The sequence below is a fragment of the Erpetoichthys calabaricus genome, chromosome 3, assembly GCF_900747795.2.
Source record: "Erpetoichthys calabaricus chromosome 3, fErpCal1.3, whole genome shotgun sequence".
Taxonomy (NCBI): domain Eukaryota; kingdom Metazoa; phylum Chordata; class Cladistia; order Polypteriformes; family Polypteridae; genus Erpetoichthys; species Erpetoichthys calabaricus.
In genome coordinates this window covers 204226718-204253503 of record NC_041396.2, presented here as the reverse complement: position 1 = coordinate 204253503, position 26786 = coordinate 204226718, and the positions used below count along the sequence as shown (strand labels likewise).

Below are 26786 nucleotides of genomic sequence, written 5' to 3'. Positions count from 1 at the left end.
ACTATATATTATTTCTAAGACAGAGCAAAAGGAGGGGAAGGAGCAAGTATAGTGTTGTTAGGATCTATATAAATTCATATTTGTACTAGGGGGTTCGCCCCCTGCTCGCTTCACTCACCAACCCTAACCCCCCCCCAGCCTGCGCTACACACCAGCCACTTTGTGTCTCTGCCACTCGCGTTGTGAAGAGGGGGGCTGAACGCACCCCAAGGAGACACAGTTGCTCCTCTGAAACCCCCTCTGAAACGGTGATACAATGGGAAACAAATACAGTTTTTTTTTTACCTCCTCTTTGCTCGATCAGCTGCTGCTATGCTGCGTGATCTCACTGATCTGCATCTCGCTTGGCGCTTTGAACATTTAAAAGCCTGTACAGCAGCTGTCCTACTCTTTGTCTTTTATTTCCAGCCCTGGGCATGGTTAAATCGCTTGGCACAAAGTCTCGTCTCGCGCAACATGAGTTCTTGATATTTTTTAGTTTATAATTTAAAATCGGAATAAGAATCTGAAAATCTAACAACATCACATTAAAGTTTGATAAATTCTGAAAAGAATGATACCAAAAATATATTTGTAGGTATTAAAATAAGCCCAATTTAAAGTGTGACAAAAAAGTGACATAAAAATGTCACATAAAATTGTTGCACTTTTAGGCTTAGGATTTTATATATATATATATATATATATATATATATATATATATATATATATATATATATATATAGTGGAACGAGCCCCGGACACAAACAGGCAGGCATGTTTTAATCATCACCACACGTTTATTTACAACTACTATATACAATGTTCAGTGCACCACAAACCCCAGTCTTCCACAAAGTCCAGGCCAACCACACTATGCCTTCTTTAGACCGCCTCCTTCTCTCTCTCTTCACTGACCTCGTCCGTCTTCCACCCGACTCCAGCCTCTCTGTGAAGGGAGGCGGCCCCTTTTATCTGCACCTGGATGTGCTCCAGGTGTGCACCGGCAATCTCCTACCGACATGCCCCAGTGTGGCGTAAGTGCCAGCTGTATCCCCGGAAACACTCCAGGTGTCCCCACACATCTTCCCCCCAGCACTTCTAGGTGTGGCGGAAGTACTGGGGTCCAGGAACCTTTGGGCATGGGGGCGCCCCCTGGCGGTGACCACGGGTCTCTACAGGGCTGAGCTTCCAAGCTCTGTACCCGTGGCCCAACCAGGGCGGTCGCCCCCTTGGGGTCTGGAGGAGGCATGAGCCCTCCTCCTGTCTTCCTGGGTGTCCTGGCTGGGTACCACCCCCAGCCGTGTGCCACAATATAGAGTATATGTATATACAGTATAAAGTAGATATGTAATAGTTTAATCTCAATTCCTGTTAGCCTGCTTCTCATCATAAAATGCTTACAGTCAAATATTGGGACAAACTCATCCTATGTGCATCATTATGACTGGCTAAAGTGTTTAAAAATGAGAGTTATTTACTCTATGCTATTTAATAATTTTCAAGGCAATGAATAAACATTTATTCAGGTAAAGGTGATATCTGTAACTGCAGCAAATCATGGATACTCTTTTCCAGTACTGTACAATTACCAAAAGTTGCATACATTACTGGCCAAAGACTGAAACTGTACAGGGTCATGGCTGGAATAGTGTCCAGTCACAGGCATTACTGGTAACAGAGAGTGCATAGCATCTTAGATTATAACTGAACACACATGCAGTTTGGGGGAAAGCATGTGACCGGACATCAGACAAGTTAATGATTTAGTGTAACCCTAGTCCTGGACAATACATGAAACTATCTACATCCCAGTTGAGTGAGTAACACTTCACATGGTTCTGGGCAAATAATGCAACTACAGTATAATACGTATAGTCCTGTACAATGCCTGAAACTGTTCAGTTATGGGACTCGTGTAGGCAATTGAACAAAGCTACATTTGGCCCCAGGTAATGTCTGAAATGGTGCTCAACGTTGAATGAAATGATACTGAATGAAACTGCAAAAACTGCTGTACTGACTAAGCACATAGCTAATGCTGGTAATACATAATAGCAAACACATGTTTCAGATTAAAATAAACTATTACACATCTAGCTGCTGGTAAAGTCAGAAATCACTTCCATCCACACCCATCCATCCATCCATCCATCTTCCAAATTTGTTTTTACTATTATAAATTTATTTTAAGTCTGTGTTAATTACTCACCCTCAGAGGTGACAACATCACCATTCTTCCCATCCTGATGATCTGTATGTTGACTCTCCTTTACAATGACCTCATCAGATATCTCAGTCAACTCCCCCGTCTGTCCATTGAGCTTTAATTCGGGCTTTTCTGATGTTCCATTCACCTGTTTGGTCTGTCCATTGATCTTTACCATGACTGTTTCCTTCTCTTCACTCATGTGTTCTATTTCCTTTTTGGTCTTTTCAGGGGACTCCTGCAAAATTTCATCCACTTGCTCAGCCAGCCCATTGATTGTCTGCTCTTCTGGTTCATCATTCAGGCTGGAAATCTGGCCATTTTTATGTAAGCACTGTAAGATAAAAAATGGAAATGTCAGCCATGGTTGAGATAATCCCAGTGAAAAATTCACATATTTATAAAAAAATCAGGTGCTTACAGACTAAAGAAGAATAGATGATGGTTAATGGAACAATTGAGCTACACTGCCTAGTCAGAAAAAAATGTGAAATCCTTTCTAAATTAGTTGTTTTCTTGATTTCTTGTCATAAATTGAACTGCTCAATATCATCACTTGTCACATTCCCACTAAGTATGCACAAAGGGAGTAGCTGCTAATTGAAGACAGGGACCTCCAAGATTTGCCAGTTTCCAAGCCACATGAAGTACTGCTGTAAATTTATAGAGGTGAGAGAAAACTGCACTGGAAAGACCGTACTAAAGATAAGCACACTGGCTGGGAAGGAGCCATTGAAAACAAGCCTTTATCCAAAGGTTCTGGAAACACTTAACTTTTCAGTCTTATTGTCTCTTATTATTGTACGTGATGATGTAACCGAGCGTGAAAATGAAAACAGACCTAGGCCATGTTTATTCATTGAATGAAAAATCTAAGTGATACAGTTTTAGGCTTTCACACTAGCTATGGAAAGAATTAAGCACAGTGTAATACTTTAGGTTAGGTTTGCTCCTACTCATGATTTTGCACATTATAAGAATGCCTAAATCTGCTTTACCATGCTGAAAAATGTGTATGTATATACAATATATAATACTGGCATGTTACAGTATATACAGTATATTGTGTAACATAACATACTAATTCCAGTTTAGCACAGGCTGGAACTTACATTGGCAGCATTAAATATAAGACAGGGTACCAGTCCATCACAAAAGCCTGCCATGCACACCATCTACGCTCACACCATGCTAATTTATAATTGGTAATTAACAGAATATGCATAGTTGTGGGGATGTGGGAGGACAACTCACAAAGACACAGGTAGGAGGTGTAAAACCCATGTGGATAACCTCTAACCACTTCACCACAGTGCTGCCCTTATATATACTGTGGCGGATGGCTGGGTCCCATGCCCGGCCAGGACGCCCCTTCGACGTATGTTCCGAGGGAGCAACCATGGGCTGCTCAATACCTTCCCCAGGATGCTTGGTGGCAGCCTCCCTGGCTGACGGTGGTGCCTCAGGTTCCAGCAGGGCTCCATGGGAGATGAAGTTCTCCACAGCCCTGTTGGGATCTGTGGTGGCCGCCAGGGGTGCTGCATGGGTCCCTGAGCCTGGCTGGATGAGTCTTCAGCCCCACCTGGAAGTGCAACCGGAAACAGGGGATCAAGCACCTGGAGCACTTCTGGGTGGGCTATAAAAGGGGCCAGCAACCACCACTTAGTGGCCAGATGTCGGGAGAAGGAGGACGAAGCTTGACAGGAGGAGTGGTGGTGCCAGAAGGGAGTGTTGGTGTTTTGTGCTAGTGTTGGTTTGGACTGTGTTGTTGCCTGTGGGGTTCACGGGGAAGAAAATAAAATCTTGGTTGTGTTTTTACACGTACCTCCGTGTGAGTCTGCGCTGGGTCGGGTGCAATACAGTGCCTATTTTACAATAAACTGTATATATTTTAAAGTGCATACTGTAACAAACACCATATGTAAGTGATATGCATGTTCTGAAGGACTGGTTCCTGCCTTGCACCAGATGCTGCCACCATAAGCTTTAGTCCCCTTCTTCTTCTTCATCTTGTTCTGTTACACCCATCACCTGCATGTCCTCTCTCACCACATCCATAAACCTTCTCTCAGGCCTTCCTCTTTTTCTCTTGCCTAGCAGCTCTATCCTTAGCATCTTTCTCCCAATATACTCAGCATCTCTCCTCTGCACATGTCCAAACCAATGCAATCTCGCCCTTCTGACTTTGTCTCCAAACAGTCCAACTTGAGCTGACCCTCTAATGTACTCATTTCTAATCCTATCCATCCTCATCACACCCAATGCAAACCTTAGCATCTTTAACTCTGCTACCTCCAGCTCTGTCTCCTGCTTTCTGGTCAGTGCCACCATCTCCAACCCATATAACATAGCTGGTCTTACTACTGTCCTGTAGACCTTCTCTTTCACTCTTGCTGATCTCTAAAATGGACTATGTGAGTCCAGTCAATGAAGGAATGAATAAATCAGGATGGTGTTCCAAGTAGTATACCATAATCATAAAATGTGCTGTTGTTCTTAAGGCACCAGTGAGAAATTCAAAAGATCCTCTATAGTTGAAAAGAGACTCTGAAGATAAAAGGCAATCAAAATATAAGTCACACCATTGCTTTTTGAAAGTGAAGGCCAGAAATTTGAGAGTTTGTGAATGGTGTTAAGTATCGGGTATTAACATGCAGCAGAAGCCTTGTGGAACTGAAAGTACAGACATTAGGTATTCAGCACAAACATTCATTTAACTTGTTTTCACATTTCACAATATATTAATCATTCTTGAAAAAGGTTGCTTTACGGATCAGAGAAGATTAGTATTTCTCACACCATTCACCATTTTTTTTAAATATTTATTTAAACAGACATTGCATGATGGATACAAAGGCACAAATTGGATCAAGTTAGCTCATCTCCTGTTGGCTTACTTTGAATTTCATTATTGTTTGGCTGCTGATTAAAGAAAAAAAACAGTTGAAGGTTTGGAATCACAAGAAGGAAAATCCATTAAAAGACAAAAGAAGTATGTTCAAATTAGGAGCAATAAGGGGCCATTAATTTAAAAAAATAACTGGAAAGAAAATCTGTAGCCTCTGATGCTCTCCAGGATGAGTTTGACCAATGTGTATTAGAGGGAGCTGCAGTCTATCCCAGCAGCATGGGATGTCAACCCTTGAAACATCACATAATCCTATCAGGCCGTCCGTTGTAAACACCCAAACTCGTTACAAATTCACAGCTCTAGTGCAATTGTCTTAGCACATTTCACAAGGGCCGTTCAGAAGCAGGGACTGAATGGGGGGCCTAGTAGAGTATTGTTCAGTGCTTTGGTCTTTGGGCCACATCTACACTTAATCCAGTCAATTCAGAGTCACCAATAAACCTAACCAGCTCATTTTTGTAATGTGGCAGGAAACTGAAGGGACAATATGCAAATTACACAAACACTGACCAGGAAGGAAATCAAACCTAAATTCCCAGAGCTGTCAGGTATCATTACTAACTCCTCAGCCACAATGCTGCCTAAGATAGTCTTCTTGATCCAAAATAAAATATAAGTTTGTCTGACATGCTTTAAGAAATGGATACTGCAAATAAACATGTTTAGGAGAAAGTCACTGCCATTATATGTTCTGCACTTTCTTTCCATGTCAGTGTGAGTTCTTGTGCAGATACTTTGGTTTTTCTCCCATTCCCATTAAGTTATTTGACAACTGCAAATTGTTCCTGTATGAGTGCAAAGGGCTTTATCCTCACTTCCCAGAACAAAATTAAGCATGTCTGATAACACTGAACAACAAATTTTTGCTTCCTGAACACTTTTGGGTGTATCTTATGGATTTTAGCCTGCTGATAACAAAAATCACCTTTAAATTATTCTTTCATGTATTGTTTTTTTAGAAATTGCCTATTTTTGTGATTTTCTCTCATATTATAAGTATAAATTGTGGCGGACCAGCCGGAAGACCCGGAGTGTGGAAGTATTTTTGGGACAGTTTCTCCCCTGGGCCGACAGAAGGCAGCACCTTTGGTTTCCAGCAGAGCCACAGGTCATGAGTATGGGAGCTCAACCCTGTTGGAACCCGTGGCCACTGCCAGGGGGCGCATGAACAATTCCAGGGCCTTATTTGGCCACACTTTCACCACACTTGGAATTGTGGCTGGAAGAAGCTCGTTGGGCACCTGGAGTCCTTCTGGAAAAATGCCAGTCCCCACCATTTGACAGCTGGAGTCGGGAGGAAGAGGACAAAGCCTGAGAAGGAGTGCAGGCAGAAGGATTGGTGGCAAGGAAAGGACTGAACTGTCTATTGGGTGTCTGGTGATTGGTGCACCGTGCTGTGGAGAGCAGGGTGAAACGCTCCCCGATTGTTAATAAATGGGAACTGTGTGGCAAAATCTGTCTCCTGCCTGTCTGTGTCCAGGTTAGGGCAGCTGTACGTGCCCTGGTGGCTTGAGAACATATACAGTACAAAAACTATAGCTGGAACATCTATGGTGATCTAAAAGTAGTGGCACTGATCCTAAAAAAGCGGCTTGGATATCCCAGGTACTGTTGTTTGATTTGTGAATGGGCCAGCCATGCTAAAGAGTCTCATTTTGTTAAAAAGAACTGGCCGCTCCATAAGCATCTGCTTCCAGGGCAGAAAAGTGTCACGCAAAAAAACAGTTGTCAATTCAACAAAGATATTTTTGCCTCCTCTTCATATAAAACTTTGACTGAAGAAACATTTCATGAAAATGATGAACAAGGAAAGTGAAGGATTTTGACATTTGAGATAAAATAAATGTTTCCTTGAATAATTGACACCAAGATTAAGGAAGACATTTTTGCTGGTTCACTTCATCAATGACGAGTGGTTCATACATTTGCAAGTTAGGCCGGAAGAAATTGCATAGATGGCACTTGAGGATGTTGTTGAGAATTTTGTTGGTAACTTCAGAGCACCAAACTATCTTCATCTGGTTGACACCATGTTTGAAGCATACAAAACCATGACGTGCAATAAGCTGCTAGAGATTCATTTACTGCATTCAGACTTGGACTTCTTCCTGGCTAATTTGGGTGCAGTCAGTGACAACATGGTGAAAGGTTTCATCAGGTTGTGGCAACAATGGAAAAGCATCATCAGGCCAAATGGAATCCATTGTTAGACACTGAAACAAGAAGCATCAGATGCTGTGTAGCAACAAAAATCAGCAGCAAAACAGTCTTAGCTCAGTTAAACTAATGCAATGCGTCAACAATATTGTGCTTAAACACAATAAATTCAGTAAATGTTAATTTAATGTTCCTCCAAATAAAATATAGTTGTGTTCAGCTTGAAGCTGTCTGTCATAATCCCTAGAAATATTTCAGAAAGCAGATTTTTTTGAAAGAATTAGTTATCCAATGAATGGATGGACGAGCGAATGTGGGTCTGGCCAAGAGTGGGGACTACAATGAACTGTGCTCCATCTACAATTGATAATGGACGGATGGATATTCAGCTGTTGGAAATACCACAATTGCCTCTGATGGATCAAGCTGAAATAGTTGCTATTTGGCTTTCCTCTGTATTGCTGATAGGTAAAGTTTGCTTTTGGGGTGCATGATGGACTAGGCCAGGGGTGGCGAACTCCAGGCCTAGAGTGCCACAGTGGCTGCAGGTTTTCATTCTAACTGTTTTCCTAATCAGTGCTAATTAATTTTTTCCCCATCATTTTAATAACCCTGTAATGAAGAGTTCAGCCCTCTGAATTGATTTCTTTCTTCATTAAATGACAGCCAAGCAGAAATGAGATGTGAAACGAGCCGACAGATGACCAGCTAAACTGGGCCTTCAAACTCCAACCAATTTCACTTCAGTCACTTTCTTAATGAGAAGCCAGTTGTTGCTGTTAATTAAACCCGTTATTTAATTCCATGGCTTGTTGCTGCTCTCATTCTCCCACAGCACACATTTAGAAAACTGTTGTTTTTCTGTTCTTTCTAAGAGCACCGTTAAAATGTTTTGATGACCTGAGAGATCAACCTTACCAAGACCATCACCTCTCTTTAATTTCAGATATTGTGTGACGGGCACAGGGGAGCTGGTCATGTGGTGGCTTGGTTTGTGTCTCATTATTGTTTGGCTGCTAATTAAAGAAAAAGAAACAACTATGGGGCCTGAGTCAAGTTAATTAAAAGAAGCAAAAACTGGTCACTAATTAAGAAGATGGTAAGAATGAAAACCTGCAGCCACTGTGGCATTCCAGGCCTGGAGCTCGCCACCCCTGGACTAGGCCATAGTTAACCCCAATTGCAAGTAAAGTCTCAAATCAAAATGTAAATTCAGGAGCGCTGCTGAAAAAGTGAAGAACAAAAAAAGATCAAAAGATTCATGTTGATTTCATTGAGTAACGCTTTCTCTGTCTGATTTTGTGAGCACCTTTTCAAAGGGTCTGGGAATGTGAGCCCATTCAGTCAAATATAACTCACCTTACACTGATGGCAGGGAACCAACCAAACACTTACATCACCACTGAAACTGTAAATTCATGTCAAAGGGTTTTTAAAGACCCTCAGATTAGACTTACGTATTGTTAAAGTTGGCCTTATTAGAAGAGCAGGTACACAGTCTGTTGCGGAGATGTCAGAAGATTTAAAATGGCTTTGAGGGGCGTTTAAAATAGTGATGATTATTTTTTTAATCTCCAGCAGACAGATACACTTCTTACAAGCAATGGTCAAAGAACCGCCCTTGACGATGAACAAGCTAGGTCTTTGTAATTACCTGAAGGGAAAAGACCCTCTTGTGGTTTTTTTTTTGTGTTCTTTTATTTGTTAATGTCAGTCCTTGAGAGAGGCTTCACAAAGCCTCCCTGTCAGGCCATTGTCCCAGGAAGCTGAATAGAAGGGATAATAGGTGAAGTGTATGGTTTTACTTGGGCAAATGGGCTGATCTAATTCCAAAAGGTTTAGGTCTGCAGAAAGAAGAAGGCTGAAAGCTTATCCCCTTAAAGTCCCCCTTTCTTTTCTTTTCTTGCTACTCAACAAGGGATCCCTGTGAGAACCTGGGGTCGGGGAGCAGAAACACCTGCTGGAGTGTGGAAAAAGGCCAGGCTCTGTTCAAGTTTCACAACAATTCTCTCTCTTTCGTTGTGAAACTTTCAATTTAGCCCATGACAGCTGCATGGCTAAAATAAACCACTTTCCTCAGGTGTGTTCATCCTGTACTTGAGGTGTTTGGAGTCACTGTGAGCAACAGAGAATCATAAATGGGAAAGCGTAACCCACCCATTTTTTGAATCCACTTAATCCTTTTGTGAGATCTGCAGGGCCTGAGCCTATCCTAGCAGCATTGGGTGCAGCGCACGAATCAGTCGTAGCTAGGGTGTCATTCCATTCCAGGACAACAGGATTCTACTCATGCTCATTTACATGTCCTACTTTCCATCAGTTTTCAAAACCATTTAATTGAGTTTGGGGTCCAGGTGGGCCAAAGGGTATCTCAGCAGCACAGCCCTTAACTTGAACTTGATCTTTATTTACTGTCAGGCATCACAGTTGAAAGGCATTTCTCTTGGTGTTACCCCCACACACATTACAAGTTAAACACAATTAAACAGCACAATATACAATCCAAGACAACCATCACGGGTGCCAGTCCATTGTAGGCCAGGAAAGATAAATGTCCGGATATAATAAAGGACATTTAAATGTCCATCCATCACTCCATTTTTAAATCTGCTCAATATAATTTGGAATTGCAGGGGCCATCACTTTTAAAAAAGAAAATAAGAGCCATCTATTGTCTACACCCACATAATTATCTCAGAGTCATGGGAAGCCACAATCTATAGTAGCAGCACTGGCTGTAAGACCAGAGCCAACCATGTGCCAAGGTACCAATCAATCAGAGGGTAGAAAAACAAGATTCCTAAGCATACTACAAGAATTTTAAAACATCACTCATTCTGGCCATTATCTAACCCACTTAATACTGTTTCTTGGCCTCAACACCTGAAGCCTACCCAAGCAGCACCAGGCGCATGGCAGGAAGCAACCCATTACAAAGCATATTCACTCACATTACATCAGTTTAGAGTCACTCAATAGCCTAACAAACATGTCCTACCCACACAAACACAGGGAGAAAACCTGTAAACTCCACACAGACTGTGGCTGGGCTGGGATTCATACTCAGCAGTGTGGAGTTATGAGGCAGCAGCATTGACCGCCACGTTACCCACATGTAGGTGAACCACACATGCTTATTTAAATGAAAGAAGAAAAGGCTTTTATTTTTTTAGGAATAAATGGTATTTGTTAATGGCTGGCTTTCAACAACTATCTATCCAATCATCGTTTTTCTAAAGCTGCTTTTTCCATGGTAGATGGGAGCCTCAGAGTATAATGACAGTCTGAAGGAACACCAGTTTATTTCAAGGCACAAATGACTATCACTCTTAAATTTACTGTGGACATATTGGGTGCCATCTAAGAACCTCACACTGAAATGCAAAAAGCACATGGCTTAGAGGATAAAATGTTGAACTGTAAAGCACAAGGCTGTTGGTTCAGATCTTGTTACTGACACTCTCTCTGTGACCTTGCACAAGTCACTTAACATGCTGGGGGTCCAACCGTTAAGAAATGCGGGTGACAAATTAAAATGTGGATCTATTGTATATTGAAAAGTGCCCCTGGATGTTGTTTACAGTAAAAAGCTCTATAAAAACAAAAAACAAATGTGTTCTTTATTACTAGACATGTCCTGTATAATGAGGCTAACTAAACAGGTCACTAAAGATAAAAATATCAGGGAAAATTACATTTAAGCACGGAGTATAAGGATACCAACATCAAAATGTAGTAGATAAAGGAATAAAAACCTGGTGTGAATGTGACCTGTGGCGATTTTGCACTCCACCCAGGGCTGATTTCTCCCTTGAATGTAGTGCTGCCAGAATACACCCCAGCTCCCTATAACCCAGAACTGGGTTGGGAAATGGATGGATGAAAAGATGACGTTTTTAGTGGGAATTAAGGGGGCTGCCAAGTAGGCATTCAGCCAAATGAGGCATATTGGACCTGTGACATGTTCCAGAGCCTTGAACGAGTGCTATTTTTATCACTTTATAAAATGGAATTCATAATATACTCACTTTGTCCATCCATCATTCTCTATGTAGGTCTGTCTGTAACGAAATAAACCTGAGCAACCAAATTTTCAGAAACCTTCCTTTCAATTATTAGTAACCAACTGACAAACTCTGCTTACCAAGGGGATCGGGATGAAGGATAGCCGTGGTGAGAAAGGCACAGCAGGCCACACAGGTTACCCAACTGTGTAAATATCATAGAGGAAGGTGACACAAGCAGAAACAACTCTAGGAAGGATTAAGAATTGATAATGTGAAAAAATATATCAATAATAGACACTATTTTTGAAGGAAATTACAAAACTCACTTTAGCAATCATGTGACCCAGAATATTGCAACAGGCGTAGTGCAAGTGTATATAAATTATAAGCAATAACATTCAAAAAACAGACAAAACACATCAACACTCATCATAAAGTGTGAGGACTGCTAGCAGTAATGACCACATATAACCCTCTATGAGGCCACATACTTAGACCAGTCCAGTGCTGAAGATGGACTCACACTCATCTAATTTACAGGAAGAGTATTATTGAACATGAAAGCCGGCTTAATAAGTGTCCTTCTTTGTACTAGTGCCCCAGGACAGGGCCAGCTTTCCTTCTTATTTTATTGAGTTTGTAGTAATGCCATTGCCTGAGAAGATCACTGATTTGAAAACTGCACCTACTATAACAGACAGACAGAACTTCAAAAATAGATGCCTATATGCTCCAAAGGTGCCTAGAAATGCCATCTTGTCCCTTTTTGCACAGATCCTCACCACTGCTTGTCCATTACCCAGCCCCCCTTTCAGTATTTGTAGGTTCTTGCCATCTCCACAAAATTTTCATCAAGACGAGAAGGCCATGAACCTCCTGGAGTCCACCAGCTTTGTCTAACCTATGTCATATAGTAGCTTGTTCCATTGACACAAATCAGCAAAGTCCTCCACCAGGATTCCATACTCAAGGCACCAGTCCTGTCCTTTGCAAAGAGGGACACTGGAACCTTTTCAGTTGACATTATAAGCAACATATCTGCTCTGCACACAACATCAGTATCCTTGGACTCGTACATTGGGACCCTGCTGCTTTGGCCAGCTGGAGTGAGGTTAGTTTTAAATAAAAGTTCATTAAAACCTGAGATTTGCATTGGGTGTGATGATGATGGATAGGATTAGAAATGAGTACATTAGAGAGTCAGCTCAATTTGGACGGTTGGGAGACAAAGTCAGAGAGGCGAGATTGCGTTGGTTTGGACATGTGCAGAGGAGAAATGCTGGGTATATTGGGAGAAGGATGCTAAGGATAGAGCTGCCAGGGAAGAGGAAAAGAGGAAGGCCTAAGAGAAGGTTTATGGATGTGGTGAGAGAGGACATGCAGGTGATGGGTGTAACAGAACAAGATGTAGAGGACAGAAAGATATTGAAGAATATGATCCAATGTGGCAACCCCTAACGGGAGCAGCCGAAAGAAGAAGAAGAAAACCTGTAATTACAAATGCTTCATATGAACTGTCCAGCCATTATTTCCTCCTTATTTAATTTTTTATTTATACACAGGAAGGACAATTTAGTTGCTAGTGATGAAAGCCAAATCTTTCTGGTCAAACAATGGCATTTATCCAGTGCCTGCAAAAACAGCACTTTCCCTTTCAGAGGAGTTTGTGCAAATGCTGGATGAGTAAGTAGATACCCAATGTCCCGATGTTACATGGGACACAAAGGCCATCTAGATGGTTAAGAGATCTAACAAAAAAAAGAAAACGATCTGACTTCAAATTGTGGGGACTTACACATAACCTAAAGCCACTGCTATATTTCAAGATTACACTTACCTTTTATGGTTTGGCAGTATCACAGTCTGTAGCATAGCATAAAATAAGACTCTTTAATCATGTTAATCCAGTTCATGATCACAGGGCAGCATCGGGTGCAAGGCAGGAAACAGCCCTGGAGAGAGCAATAGTCCCCCAAAGGGCACACTCATGCACATGCTTACACTGCGCTAATTTACCATTACCAAGTAACCTAACGCACACGACTTTGGGATGACAAAAAATACCTGGAGAAAACACCTGCAGACACAGGGACAGCAGCCCTCGCAGAGAATAACTAGGCACAGGATTTATATGTGAGACATTGGATCTGTGAGGCAGCAGTAATAATCATTATGTGAACCTGGAGCAGAATAAGCATCCTGATAACCAAGACAATGAAAACCACTGAATGTCCTAGTTTTACACAACCATTTAGGCAACCTAGGGGGTCACCTTGTGCAGCAATATTTGGAAAGGTGTCATTTTTTGCAAACAATACAGAACTATGAATAATCAAACTCAATATGACTCTCTGATTATATTGTTTTATATTATTTTCAAATACTAGCGATGTTTGGTCTTAAAGTCTGATGACCTAATCCAACAATAACACAAACAACAACTAAAACAGCGATAATAATAATCCTCAAAACTGTAGCATAGAACACACAGATGTGGCAAAATAAAATGAAACAAACAGAAGAGCAACAGGACTGCAGTTCCTAAAATCTAATGGTTAATAGAAGTCCAACTATAATCATCTCCCAAATGGACTTACATTAAGAGTTGTGATAAAACTCAACAAATATTGTTCTCTGTTGTTCGCCACCATCTACAAGATTCACTCTTGTACAATTCTCCATAGTCGATCTGTCACTGGAAACTTTGCTGTGGTCATGCGTTGATTGGATTGATTGTATTGCATTATTTGCATACATAAGGATACAGTAAATACGAATTGTGAGAAAAGATTCTTTTTCTTCTTCTTCTTTCGGCTGCTCCCGTTAGGGGTTGCCACAGCGGATCATCTTCTTAAATATCTTTCTGTCCTCTGCATCTTCTTCTGTTACACCCACCACCTGCATGTCCTCTCTCACCATATCCATAAACCATCTCTTAGGTCGTCCTCTTTTCCTCTTCCCTGGCAGCTCTATCCTTAGCATCCTTCTCCCAATATACCCAGCATCTCTCCTCTGCACATGTCCAAACCAACGCAATCTCACCTCTCTGACTTTGTCTCCCAACCGACCAACTTGAGCTGACCCTCTAATGTACTCATTTCTAATCCTATCCATCCTCGTCACACCCAGTGCAAATCTTAGCATCTTTAACTCTGCTACCTCCAGCTCTGTCTCCTGCTTTCTGGTCAGTGCCACCGTCTCCAACCCATATAACATATTTGGTCTCACTACCGTCCTGTAGACCTTCCCTTTCACTCTTGCTGATACCCGTCTGTCACAAATTACTCCTGACACTCTTCTCCCCCCATTCCACCCTGCCTTTTTCACCTCTCTTCCACAATCCCTATTACTCTGTACTGTTGATCCCAAGTATTTAAACTCATCCACCTTCGCCAACTCTACTCCTTGCATCCTCACCATTCCACTGACCTCCCTCTCATTTACACACATGTATTCTGTCTTGTTCCTACTGACCTTCATTTCTCTCCTCTCTAGAGCATATCACCACCTCTCCAGGGTCTCCTCAACCTGCTCCCTACTATCGTTACAGATCACAATGTCATCAGCAAACATCATAGTTGTGAGAAAAGATTGCTGTTTAAAAATAATCATTATACTTCATTTTTATTGCATTTTGTGATTATATTAAGTTTTTCAAATTATTTCATTAACTTAAATGGCACATATGTTACAGAGCTACCTTGGTAAGATTGTAACTAGACTGTTGCCATCATTGTAAAGTACATGTTAGGCTGGAGATTTAAACAGAGACCCATAATATAGTATTTACAACAGTAGTTCAAATGATAATATGAAAAAAACATTCCTTTAGAAAAATGTTAAAAGCAATAAATAACCCAGTTCCTGAGAGTTTTCTGAAATGGTAGTTCTCAAGAGCGTATTTTTCTTAGACAGCTTTGTTTTGTATCCAAATCCTCCACATTTCATTCTCCTCATCCCTGTCTCCAGGTTTCAGTGGGGAGATCTGGCAGTGATGATTCCCCTCAAAGGAAAATTGGTGGCAGGGATACCATTTACAACTTTCCCAAATGCGAAAAAAAACACTAGTTTTCTACATTGCAATTTTGATGAGATAATAACGCTTTAAGTTTATATACCAAATAAAACCTGAACTTAAACTTAAAGTGCAGACACGGCTTTGTACGAAACACTGAACTACATTCCAGTATTTACTAGGAAAGAAAAAAAAAATTCAGAAATTTGAACATTTTCTAAATGCTGGATTTTTATGCAATTATGAAGGCTTAAAGATTATAATAATCATAAAATGCAGGGTCTGTCTCTTATGTAGCACTTTGGAACCTGCTACTGCTTTACAAGATGCAGTCAGTATTTCATTCCCTTGTTAATGTGGCTTTTTTCCTGATATTCCAGTATTCCTTCCACTCGATCTGAACTAGTGTGGTGCTGAGGTTTCACCCATTGCATGGCTACACTCGGGTCCCAATCTGGATCCTGGGTTGGTTTGTCGTGTGGAGGGTGCAGCAATGCGCTGTATTAGTGTATCAGTGCTCCTCTCTCTCTCTCTCTATCAAATGCCAAAGATAAGTTGGTTTCTGCTTTATGCCCAGTGCTGCTAGGATAGACTCTGACCTCATGTAACTCTCAATTACTAACTATCTCCAGTGGGTTGACTGACAACAAAACTGTGTGCCAATATGAACAATGCTGCACATCCTCTGTCTGACAAGTGTGTGAAGAAATGCCACTGGGTATCTATCTATCTATCTATCTATCTATCTATCTATCTATCTATCTATCTATCTATCTATCTATCTATCTTTAATGAAAAACCTTCTTAACATGAGAAGAAATCGGCCTGCTTTCAGTTAGAAGGAATTATATATAAGTACCTATGTTAAAAAAATAAATGCCTAAACAAATATTTCAATTCTCTTCCTTTGGTTAATAAAGGAGAATATTTAAGTCATTAAAAAAACATGATTGTGGCATAACCCTTCCCTCCAGTATGACACCAGGACCTCGACTGACCGTCTAACTTACTGTACTTATTGCCATGTATCTGCCATGTGGATTCAGTCAGGTGTGTGTAAAGAAATTGTCAGTCCTATTAACAGGTGCACTCTAAACATTGTGCAGTCTCCTCCAAGCCCCCACTCTTCCATGACTGCCATTCCAAGCATGCCACATAGTCAAGCCGTTCCATTCCCAGAATTCCTCATACCGGAACAGAATGCACAACATGATTCTAATATGCCTCCTGGCCTTCTAGTCTTCTTTGCATTAGCTTGTTAATGTATCACAGTAGACTGACCGTGACTGTGTTTGTATTAAACTAAAAAGGGAGTGGGCGATGCATGCATTCACTTCTGATTGAAATATATTTTTAGCATGTTGCTCCAGCCTAAAAATAACAACCTCAACGATGTTAGATTTTAAAATGATGCAGCCGTCCAATTCAGGGTCGAGGGGAGTTAAAGTCAATCCCAGCATCAGGCAGTTTTAGACAAGGCATCAGTCCATTAATTCTCATATGCAAGCACTCACGGAATTCTACATTTACCAAATAGCATAACTTGACTTTCAGAGGTGGGAGGAAGTCCTACAGACACTGAGAGAACATGCAAAAGCAGCACAAACAATGGGATTTACACTCATGAGCTCAGGAGACACCTCTGAATACTCTCACGCTATACCATAAAAAGTGAATGAAAGGCTCCTGAAGATGCAGCATGACTTTGTGAATAAGGCAATAGGTTGCCAAGTACAAAGCTGCAGGTTCAAACTCTGTGACTCACCTACTGGGTGACATTGTTTAAAGACATGTAGGTTAGGGGAACTGGCAAACCTAAACTGGCCCTAGTGTGTGTGTGTGTGTGTGTGTGTGTGTGTGTGTGTGTTATGACTGAAATGGACTGGCGGCCTGTCCAGGGTCTGTTCCTGCCTTGTACCCTTTACTCGCTGAGACAGTCTCCAGTCACCCCCGTGACCCTGGTCTGGATTAAGCAAGGTTAGAAAATGACATGACATGATGACATTGCAAGGCTGTTTGTGCAGAAATTAGAAATGGGTGAATTGAATGTGGTTAGTGTTGCTGTTTCCTCTTGGATCCATTATCCTGGGCTCAAATCTAACGCTCTCAGTGTTGATTTATCTCTATGCCTGAATTAGTTTTTTCTACATTTTCCCCTACTATCCACAAATCATTCAATTAAGCTTTACTGGCCGCTCTGAATTGGCCCAGTGTAATGGACTGGTGCCCTGTACAGATGATAGAACAGTCTCCAAGCCTCACAATTCTAAAGCAGATTTGAGAATGTTATGTTATATTATGTACTAAATCTGTATAGCACTATGAAAATACATTTATTATGAAATGGTGTTCTATATACAGTATATTAGAAAGGCTGCTACCAATACAACTTTTGACAAATTGCAAACATTTAAACAGATTCTGGGGTCACTTTTCAATCTTGCCATCCTTCCATAAAAATCCCCTTCTACCTATTGTCACAGAAATGAAACAATGGTCAGACATTACCACGGTCATACCGAAAAGGCTCAGCAAAGAATGTTTTTCCTGAGGACAGCTTTAGGGTGGGAACCAAAAAAAATGTGTGAACTTTTACCACTGCACTATTGAAAGAAGCCCAACCGGATGTGACACGGTGTGGTTTGGTAACCTCACTTGCCAGGGTTGTAAACTCCTCCAAAGGACTGTCTGTACAACTTCTAAAATAATTGGGACTGACCTTCCCCAGCTTCATACCATCTACCCAAACAGATATCTGAAGAGAGAAGCAGCAGCTCATGTACCATGTTTCTGAGAAGTGCTAGCAGAACCTCACCACTCACTCTACCTGCTTCAGGAACACCTTCTTCCTCCGGCCATAAGGTCACTGAACTCACAGTAAGCTATCTGCCCTGCACTGTGTACTGTACCCACCTGCTAGTTTATGTGTAATTGTACTGTACATTACATTTTTTTCCCACAACTCTTATTTATTTATCTTCTGTTACTTCTATTTATTTGCTGTATTTATTATACATCACTGCAACTCTTGCACAACAATTTCACTGTGCTCCCACAGTGTATGTGACAATAAAGATCTCTAATCTGTAATTTATTCTAATTAGACATCACCAGCCACTGTTCATCAGAGGGCTTGAAGTGGAGAGGGTGAGCAGCACTAAATACCTGGGCGTCTACATCAGTGAGGACCTCACTTGGACACTTAACACTACACAGCTGGTTAAGAGGGCTCAACAGCGGCTGTACTTTCTGAGGAGGCTGAGGAAGTTTGGTATGTCAACTAAAATCCTCTGCAACTTTTACAGCTGCATTGTTGCGAGCATCTTGACCAGCTGCATCACTGTGTGGTATGGCAACACTACTGCTATGGACCGCAAACACCTGCAGAGAGTGGTAAAGACTGCTGAGAAGATCACCAGGACCCCACTACCCTCTCTGCAGAGCATCTACAACTGCAGAGTCCGCAGGAGAACTGCCTCGATCCTCAGGGACCCCACCCGGGACCCCACCCGCCCCCAACACGAACTGTTCACACTTCTACCCTCAGGCAGGAGGTATAGAAGTATGAAATGCAGGACTTCCAGGCTAAAGAACTCTTCCTTTCCCAAGGCCATTAGACTCCTAAATAACTGACTGGAGTTTATAACTGTGGTTCACCTCATTCTATCTACGTCACACAACTGTAACTGTATTTGACTTGTTCAACACACACCTACCTGCACATTACACTTTATACTTCTATTCTGTTTTTATACTTTATGCTGCCTCTGTTACTTATTATCTATCTGCTACTTATTATTTATGTTTATCTTTATTTGTTGGTTTTGTCATTTGGTGTGGACAGCAAAGAAAGAATTTCATTGTACAGGGAAACATGTTTCCTTACTGTGCACATGACAATAAACTTTGAACTTGAACTTATACAGCATCAATGAGATGATTACATTTAGTGTTACCCAAAACCCCTTAAAAGTCTTTTTTATTGGTTTCAGGGAAATTTTTAACTATTTATTTTGTAGAAAAGCACTGGGATCACTGAGGCTTTTATCCGTTTTGATTAGTTTGGTAGTCCCTTTTTAGCTCTGGTAAATTTCAGTTTTTTGCTGGTTTCTAAAATGACTTTTCCAAAAAGGATGGCGCCACAATTTGGAGAAGTGTTTGTATTTCACTAGAACTAAGAAGGAAAGTGAAACAAATATTTATTTCTAAATCATAAAGCTCCTCCCTCGTAATTTATTTATAGGATATATACAAATAGATTTGTTAAGGACAACATTGCATACTGTAGCTGCAGCAGGTGTATAGTATGCAGTTATTGAATGCAGATATGTGATGCCAGTATCAGGCAGTTAATCCGGTCTAATTAATAGAAACCGAAACCAAAGAGGGTCTTTGTGAGGGAGATGCCTTTATCGTTGTGATAAAGGCACTCAGGGTAACTTGATAAACTGCTCTGCCAGCATTTTAGCCCAACCATGTCAGGAGTGGAGGAGCACCACCCTCGTGGTTCTGGTGTTGTGATTGTTAATTGATTTACTCACCTCCACTGAATTACTGCCTGCTTCGCAGATGCCATCCCACCTTTCTCCCATTACTTAGTTGTTTCTAGTGCATTCCATATAGATTTGCTCTGTTATCTGACACTGGATATGGCTGAATATGTCACAAGCAACATATGTACTTTGTTTTTTTGTTTATCACTCTGGCTATGAAGAAGGTGTTGTGGATTATCAGGCAATGCTGCAGCATCATGGCACTTGGACTCTGTGTGGTGTTTGCATATTATAATCTCTTTGTATTCATATGAGCTCTCCTTGAAGACCCCAATTTTTTTCCCACAGCTCAAAGGCACTAGGCCAAACTAACACAACTATGAATGTATAGTCTTGGTCTAGTCTATTTTTCTTTATCAGCATCCTTCTGCTATTTAGACCAAGTTCAAGTTCCTACCTTTGGAATGAGATTTCAAAGTGAATGGTAACCTAAGAAATCAGTAGCCAAATACCCAACGTCAAGTGATCACAGTCTACTAGAGCTGAGGCTTAGGTGGTGTATGACAGTGCAGTGTTCACAACAGGTATTCTGTATTGCGACCTTTTCTGTTATAGGTGGCTATGGACCTCAAGAGACTAATTTTCTTCAGGAATGTTGCTAATTGGAGTTTTTAATTTACTCTGATCCATTAACAACTGGCCATATCTTTTGTCAGACAGTATGCTGTTTTATCATGCCTGCATTTTAGACATTTAACCTCTGCATTACTGTTAATCTAACCTCAAATATGTATTTACTAGCTGAGCTACCAGTCTGACTGGTTGAAATTTTTGAAAACTTCAGCGTTAACATTTGCAGTACACCATATATTGAAAGGTATTTTTAATATACTTAGGAATAAAATGCATTGCATTTGTCATTTCAATAGATGATGCATCATAAACATTTGTAGCAATGAAATACATTTGTACCCATATTTATAATGTGTCATCCGCTGGAATGAAAAATGCAATGCATTATTATTACTACAAATGTTTGTGATGCCCCATCTGTTGGAATGACAGAGACATAGTAACTCGTGCGATGGATGGAGGATGGTGCCATTACCTGACCGGATCACCTTCATAACGGAAGGACAGGGGGAGATGACTTACAAAGGGCATTATTTCCCCCAAACTGATGTATAACAGCCCCTTGGAGTCACACAGGGCTATATGGAACTTGGTATTGGTCGGCTCATCCCTGTTGGGTTCCAGGGATGCTGTCGGGGGAGCTGTGGGAGCTGCAGAGACCTACTTTGGGCTTCCGCCACACATGGGAATAATTCCAGGTCTCCCTAACAAGCCACCTGGAGTTCTACCAGCTTAAAAGGAGCCAGCTACCTCACAGAAGGGAGCCTGAATCAGCAAATAGAGGTGGAAGAAGCTTGCCTATGAGGTATGGAGAAGGAAGGGGATGGAGTTTTACTCTGCTTGTGACTGTTGGTATGGGTCGGGAAGCCTTTCCCTGTATAAAAGCCTCTGTGTTGAAATGAACTGGTGTGTCTGCCTGTTTGTGTTGGGTCAAGGCAGTAGGTGCGCTCCTGGTTTCTACACTGAAAAGACACACAGATATACAGTACAGACACATAGACGCTTATCTTCTTTTTAAGGTGGATATATGTAAATGTTGTAAGGTTACATGGTTTGTTGAGGCTGTGTTATATATGCCAGTCTGTGTTAGTGGCTTGAGCCTATGTTCCTTCTGATAGATAGATAGATAGATAGATAGATAGATAGATAGATAGATAGATAGATAGATAGATAGATAGATAGATAGATAGATAGATAGATAGATAGATAGATAGATAGATAGATAGATAGATAGATAGATAGATAGATAGATAGATACTTTATTAATCCCAATGGGAAATTCACAATTCTGAGGAGATTTGGCTCCTTCAAGCTATGTGAGATGTTCTACCAGTTCACAATGGCTATTGTAGTGTTTAACATTTTGGTTTGTTAGGAAAATAACACCAGTTGAGGAGGTGCTAGAAGAGTGACTGAACTGATCAGGAAGGCTAACTACATTACAGGAGAGACCTTGTGTGTACTGGAGGCTACGGCAGAAAAGATGATGACAGCAAGATTAGAAGCCATTGTGAGTGATGCTGCCCATCCACTGTATGACATTTTGTTCCATAACCGCTTTAGCCATATGGTCATTCTAATAAAATGTGCTAAGCAGCCATACTAGTGCTCTTTTTTACCCACATCAATCACAATATATGATACCTCCTCCCATAATTCCCTTTATCACCCTAGCCAGTTATTTTAGACATATTGGCAATGGGGCGATACTATATTTCTTCATATTATCATTAATATCTTGCAGTTATGTAATCTGTTCTTTGTTTTTTTATTATTTTGCACCTCAACTTTCTATTTTGTGTTGCTGCTGCACTAGGTGAATTTCTGTTTATTGATCAACAAAAGTAAATGTTTCTGTCATGCACGTGCGAATCGGAGGCAGCTGAAAGAACCAAAATAAGGTAATTCCACGCCAATCCAGGGGGTGGCGGGGTGCAGTAAACCTCTTTATTTTTATCCCTGCAGACCAAACGCAGGAAATTCTGCCTGGATCTGATAACGCCGCTTCCGTTTCCGACCATGATGATGTCACCTCCGCTAACCTGCCTTAAATACCAGACAATTTCCGCTTGTGAACTCAACTCAGTTCTGCTTTGGGCTCAATCTGTACACAACTGTACTACCAACTTTCAATTCTTTGTAGCCTTATTCAAGTATACGGATGGCTGCCCCAAACCTTTTCCTGTGTCAAGGCGTTTCCTTTCCCACTATTTCTGAGGCTAGGGATCTGCAATCGGAAGGTTGCCGGTTCAAATCCCGTAAATGCCAAAAGGGACTCTGCTCTGTTGGGCCCTTGAGCAAGGCCCTTAACCTGCAATTGCTGAACGCTTTGAGTAGTGAGAAAAGCGCTATATACAGTAAATGCAAAGAATTATTATCTATCTATCTATCAATCTATCTATAATATTGTCTCTTTCATATCTGTCTACTGATTTATCTTTTCTATGAATAGTACCACAGAAGAATAATCTGAACTGAATTGGTTCCTGACAAAAATGACTTAGAAATAGGACAAATGTTCTTTGCATGCTTCTTTGGCAGAATGTCCATACTGGCACAACCTGCTGCCTCAAAAGTGTGTGAAATGTAGGGCAAAATCACCAGTGTTAAACCTTTGCAACTCTAATGTAACACTTAAAAATGTGTACTAGATGGAAAGTGTATTTCCAGTATACTTTAATTTAACACATGCAGATCAGACATTGCTGGAACCTGGGGAGCTATTTTGTATTCCTGCCAAAATCAAAGTTGCCCCCATATAATCAAGAGCAAGTGGCAACTGTCCCTCAACGATTCAATTGATTCCATGGTAAACTAAGATGGTGCCTGGATACCAGGACAATTGCTGGCTCCAGTGTCTTAGTAATTCTAAGTGTTTTTTTGCTAGAATTTGTTCTTGTATTGTACCTGGGCAGCACAATGGTGCAATGATCAAAAGTGTTAGGGCTTCTGACAATACTCTGACCTTCTTATCATTTATGCAGAGTTTCCACATTCTACACATACCTTTGTGTGTTTTCTGCGCTTTCTGTCGTCTTCTCCAAATTCCAAAGAAGTGCACGGTAGGTTAAGCACATAGTTATGTGTGTATGGATTGGCTTGCTGACCTAGCTTGGTCTCAGTGCTACAAAGATGAGCTGTAGCTTATCACTTGGAAAAGCGGATATAGAAAATGAACGGATTTGTGAAAAATTAATGTATAGGTGGATGTGTTCAGGAAATGTTTGGAGTTATCCCAGCTTATCATGTTTATTCTTATAGCTTTCTTGTTTGGTTTAAAGAATTTACTTTAAAACACAATAAAATATTTAAAGAAGCTGAAAAATTTAGGTAATGTGATGTTTTACAAAGATAGGAAAGACTTAATATTCTTTTTTTTAGGGGGCATCCATAAGATTTATCGTCTAATCTGCTAATGATAGCTCTTTTTATTGTTAAAGCACAGCATCTGAAAGAAAAAGACAGAGCTAACAAGAATGTGATAAGAAATTCAGGTCATTTTGCTACATCTGTTTCTACTTTTGCAGCTGACCTACTAAAACAACACACTCGCTCCTGAGAAGTGGCGAATTTACTGAAACCTTTGCTAAACCTCATTAATGGGTTCCTGTGGAGCAAATGAGAGTCAAACAAACTTAGGCCATATTTATTAAAAGCCAAAAGGCCCAACCATCCACAGCCTCTACAGTAACATTTGTATTTGTGTACAGTATGAGAGGTGGCCCCCAGACAGAAGTCATGTTCACCAAATCTCAATGAAGAGCTACTGAGTTGGTGCGAGCACGAGTATTTCACACCAAAAGATCGCCAATATTTTAGATAAAGTATGGCACTGGGAATGGTACTCCCATTCCTGTAGTCTTTCCCCAGTGCTCACACTTCTCTCCAGTTGTCACATACCGGTCAGTCAATTAGACAATAACAATACACTTTTCTTTTGAAATTTTACTCAGGTTCCTGTTGCAGTAAACTCTCCAGAACAATCTACTTAAGACAGTTTTTCCCAGATTCTAGCTTGGACTATCACTACTCCTACTAGTTTTCAATAAAATCAGCTTATTAATCAGAGAACCCTTTTATCTATTCATAACTGGGATTAGTCTAACATTTGTAGTATTTCAGTTAGGCACCAAATAAATTATTTAGGAACATGAGAATACTAGATACGCCTATGATTTTGAAACAAGAAAACTCAAATGTATGCCACCAAAGTGATCTGACATTAGGGGCTAAATGTTTTTTTTTTTTTAAAGAAGACTGCCCTAAATGTTGAACCTTTTAAAGAAATGTTTTAAAATTTTTAATGGAATTGTAAAAAAAAAAACTCTAGGATTAGAGTTTCTAGGATTTCATAATTTCTCCCAGAAGAGTACCACTAAAATGAAGGGGATGAGAGCATATCTAACTAGGGAGGCACCGTGATTGGCAAAGCCACCTTACACTGCCAGGACACAGTGTTCTCTCTATGTCTGCCACTCCACTCTTGTAGGTTACGTGTAATACTGGACTATGCCAGCAGTCCAGGTGTGCCATCTCTACAATTGGCTGCTTTCACCCATGTGCAGAGTTGAGGAGTCATTTTTATTTTGGAGGTGGTAGGTGTAGAATTGTAGACATGCTGTCAGTATCGCCTCCCATCTAGTGAGCTGTGAGACGTGACTTCACTGCACTGTGGCAAAGAAATAAATACAGACTTCTAGAATACTAACAGGAAGGTGCTAACGAATCGGTCTCTGAAAGGCAAGTATTTGTGTCCCAGATGGACTGTAACATACAACTGAGTCATCCATACCATCTCACTCTTAGCCTCTAATAGCAATGAGGCCAGTTGAGGGTGCAGAGCTGATGATAAAACTAATTGAAAGCATGGACTCTGAAGGCCAAGACTGAGCTACTCCGCTCAACTCCTGCCCCAAATCAGAAAGTGCCACCTGAGAGATTTTTAGCAAAACCAAAAATAAAAACTTAATACAGTAATTGAGTTCACATGAGTTGATGGACTGCCTCCTGCCACCAGAGATGGTGTTTGCCAGGCATGTGATTGTGCCAAGATCTCATAACCTTTGATAAAGTGAATTTGAGGCCCAAGTAGTCACTTAAACCAAATTGAGTTATTTTTTGTTTTGCTTATATGATTGTAGTACATTTCAGGGGTGGGATTTCTTGGGGCGTGAAACCAAATTTCCATCCACTGTTGGTATGCTGTGAAGGAAGGGGTGCTGGAGTGAAGTGAACTTGGTGAAAAAAAGGATGGAATGATACAAGGTTCAAACACCAAGTTCCATAGCATTAAATTATTACACGGATATGTCAAAGTGTGAACTTCAGAGAAGGTGGTTATCTAGTCCAAAGAGATGCCCTGCCAAAAAGATGTCATACAACTAAGAACTGAGTGATATGGTCCTGAAACTAATATGGAGGATGTAATAATAAGGATAAATACATGAGAATACTATATGGAAAATTAGCTTTATTATTGGGTGCACTGTACTAGCACCTCAGTCAGAAATTATCTCATTTTTGTGCTTAATACAGGCAGGATAGCCTCCAGACCTTGCCAGTCATCCCTGAACTGGACAATGTGGTCACAAAGGTCGGATAGCTCAGTGGTGCACTATTGTCTCATGGCTTCAGACAGCTAGGTTAGAGTCCTGTCCTGGCAAGGGTGGCACTAGAAAGTTTTCCACCAGTGTGGCTTTAGTGAGGTTACATGGCATAATGAGAGGATTAGATCTTTCTCAATTAATATTGTTTATGACACAGATGCTTGGTTTTTAAGTGTACAGCACTTAATTAAATTCAGAAATAATCTCTCTATATATAAAATCCAATGTCTGTCTGTCTGTCTGTCCAGTTTTCATGAGAGAACTACTTAATAGATTTAGATTGGGTTTTTTTCTATAATTTGCTTGAACATTCTGGTTGATTTTGCGACCTCTCTCATCGTAGCAAGTATCATAGTCCACTTGTGGTACCGATTTATTTGCGCAAATCAGAGAGAGATGCAGTGGACTGAGGGGAGGGGGGCGGGGCCCTCCTTACTCACGCGCCTGCCTTGTGGGCGTATCTTACCTCTGCTTAGCTAGCGAATGAGAGAACTACTTAACAGATTTATTTTGGGATTTTTTTCTAGAATTTGCTTGAATATTCTGCTTGATTTTGCGCCTTCTATCATCATGCTTAGAATCATAGTTCGCTTGCAGAAGCAATATATTCGCGGTAGTGTGAGACAGAGGCTGCAGAGGGGAGGGTGAAGCGTAACGTCAGGAGTAGTTAGCCAGGCAGGGCCCTCCTTAATGTGCTATTTCACTTCTACGCAAGTGGAGCTGCGGGGAACGGCTAGTATGTACTGTAAATAGACATTTACCAGAAATTATTGGAC

General features: G+C 40.9%; 1 protein-coding gene across 1 annotated transcript in view; it reads right to left on the bottom strand.

The window, feature by feature from the left end:
* The window catches only part of akap12b (A kinase (PRKA) anchor protein 12b), a 153341-nt gene that overhangs the window by 67530 nt on the left and 59025 nt on the right, over positions 1-26786 (bottom strand). The window contains exon 2 of the mRNA XM_028797692.2: positions 2192-2522. Coding sequence (XP_028653525.1) covers positions 2192-2522 — 331 coding nt within the window. The remainder of the gene's footprint in view (positions 1-2191; positions 2523-26786) is intronic.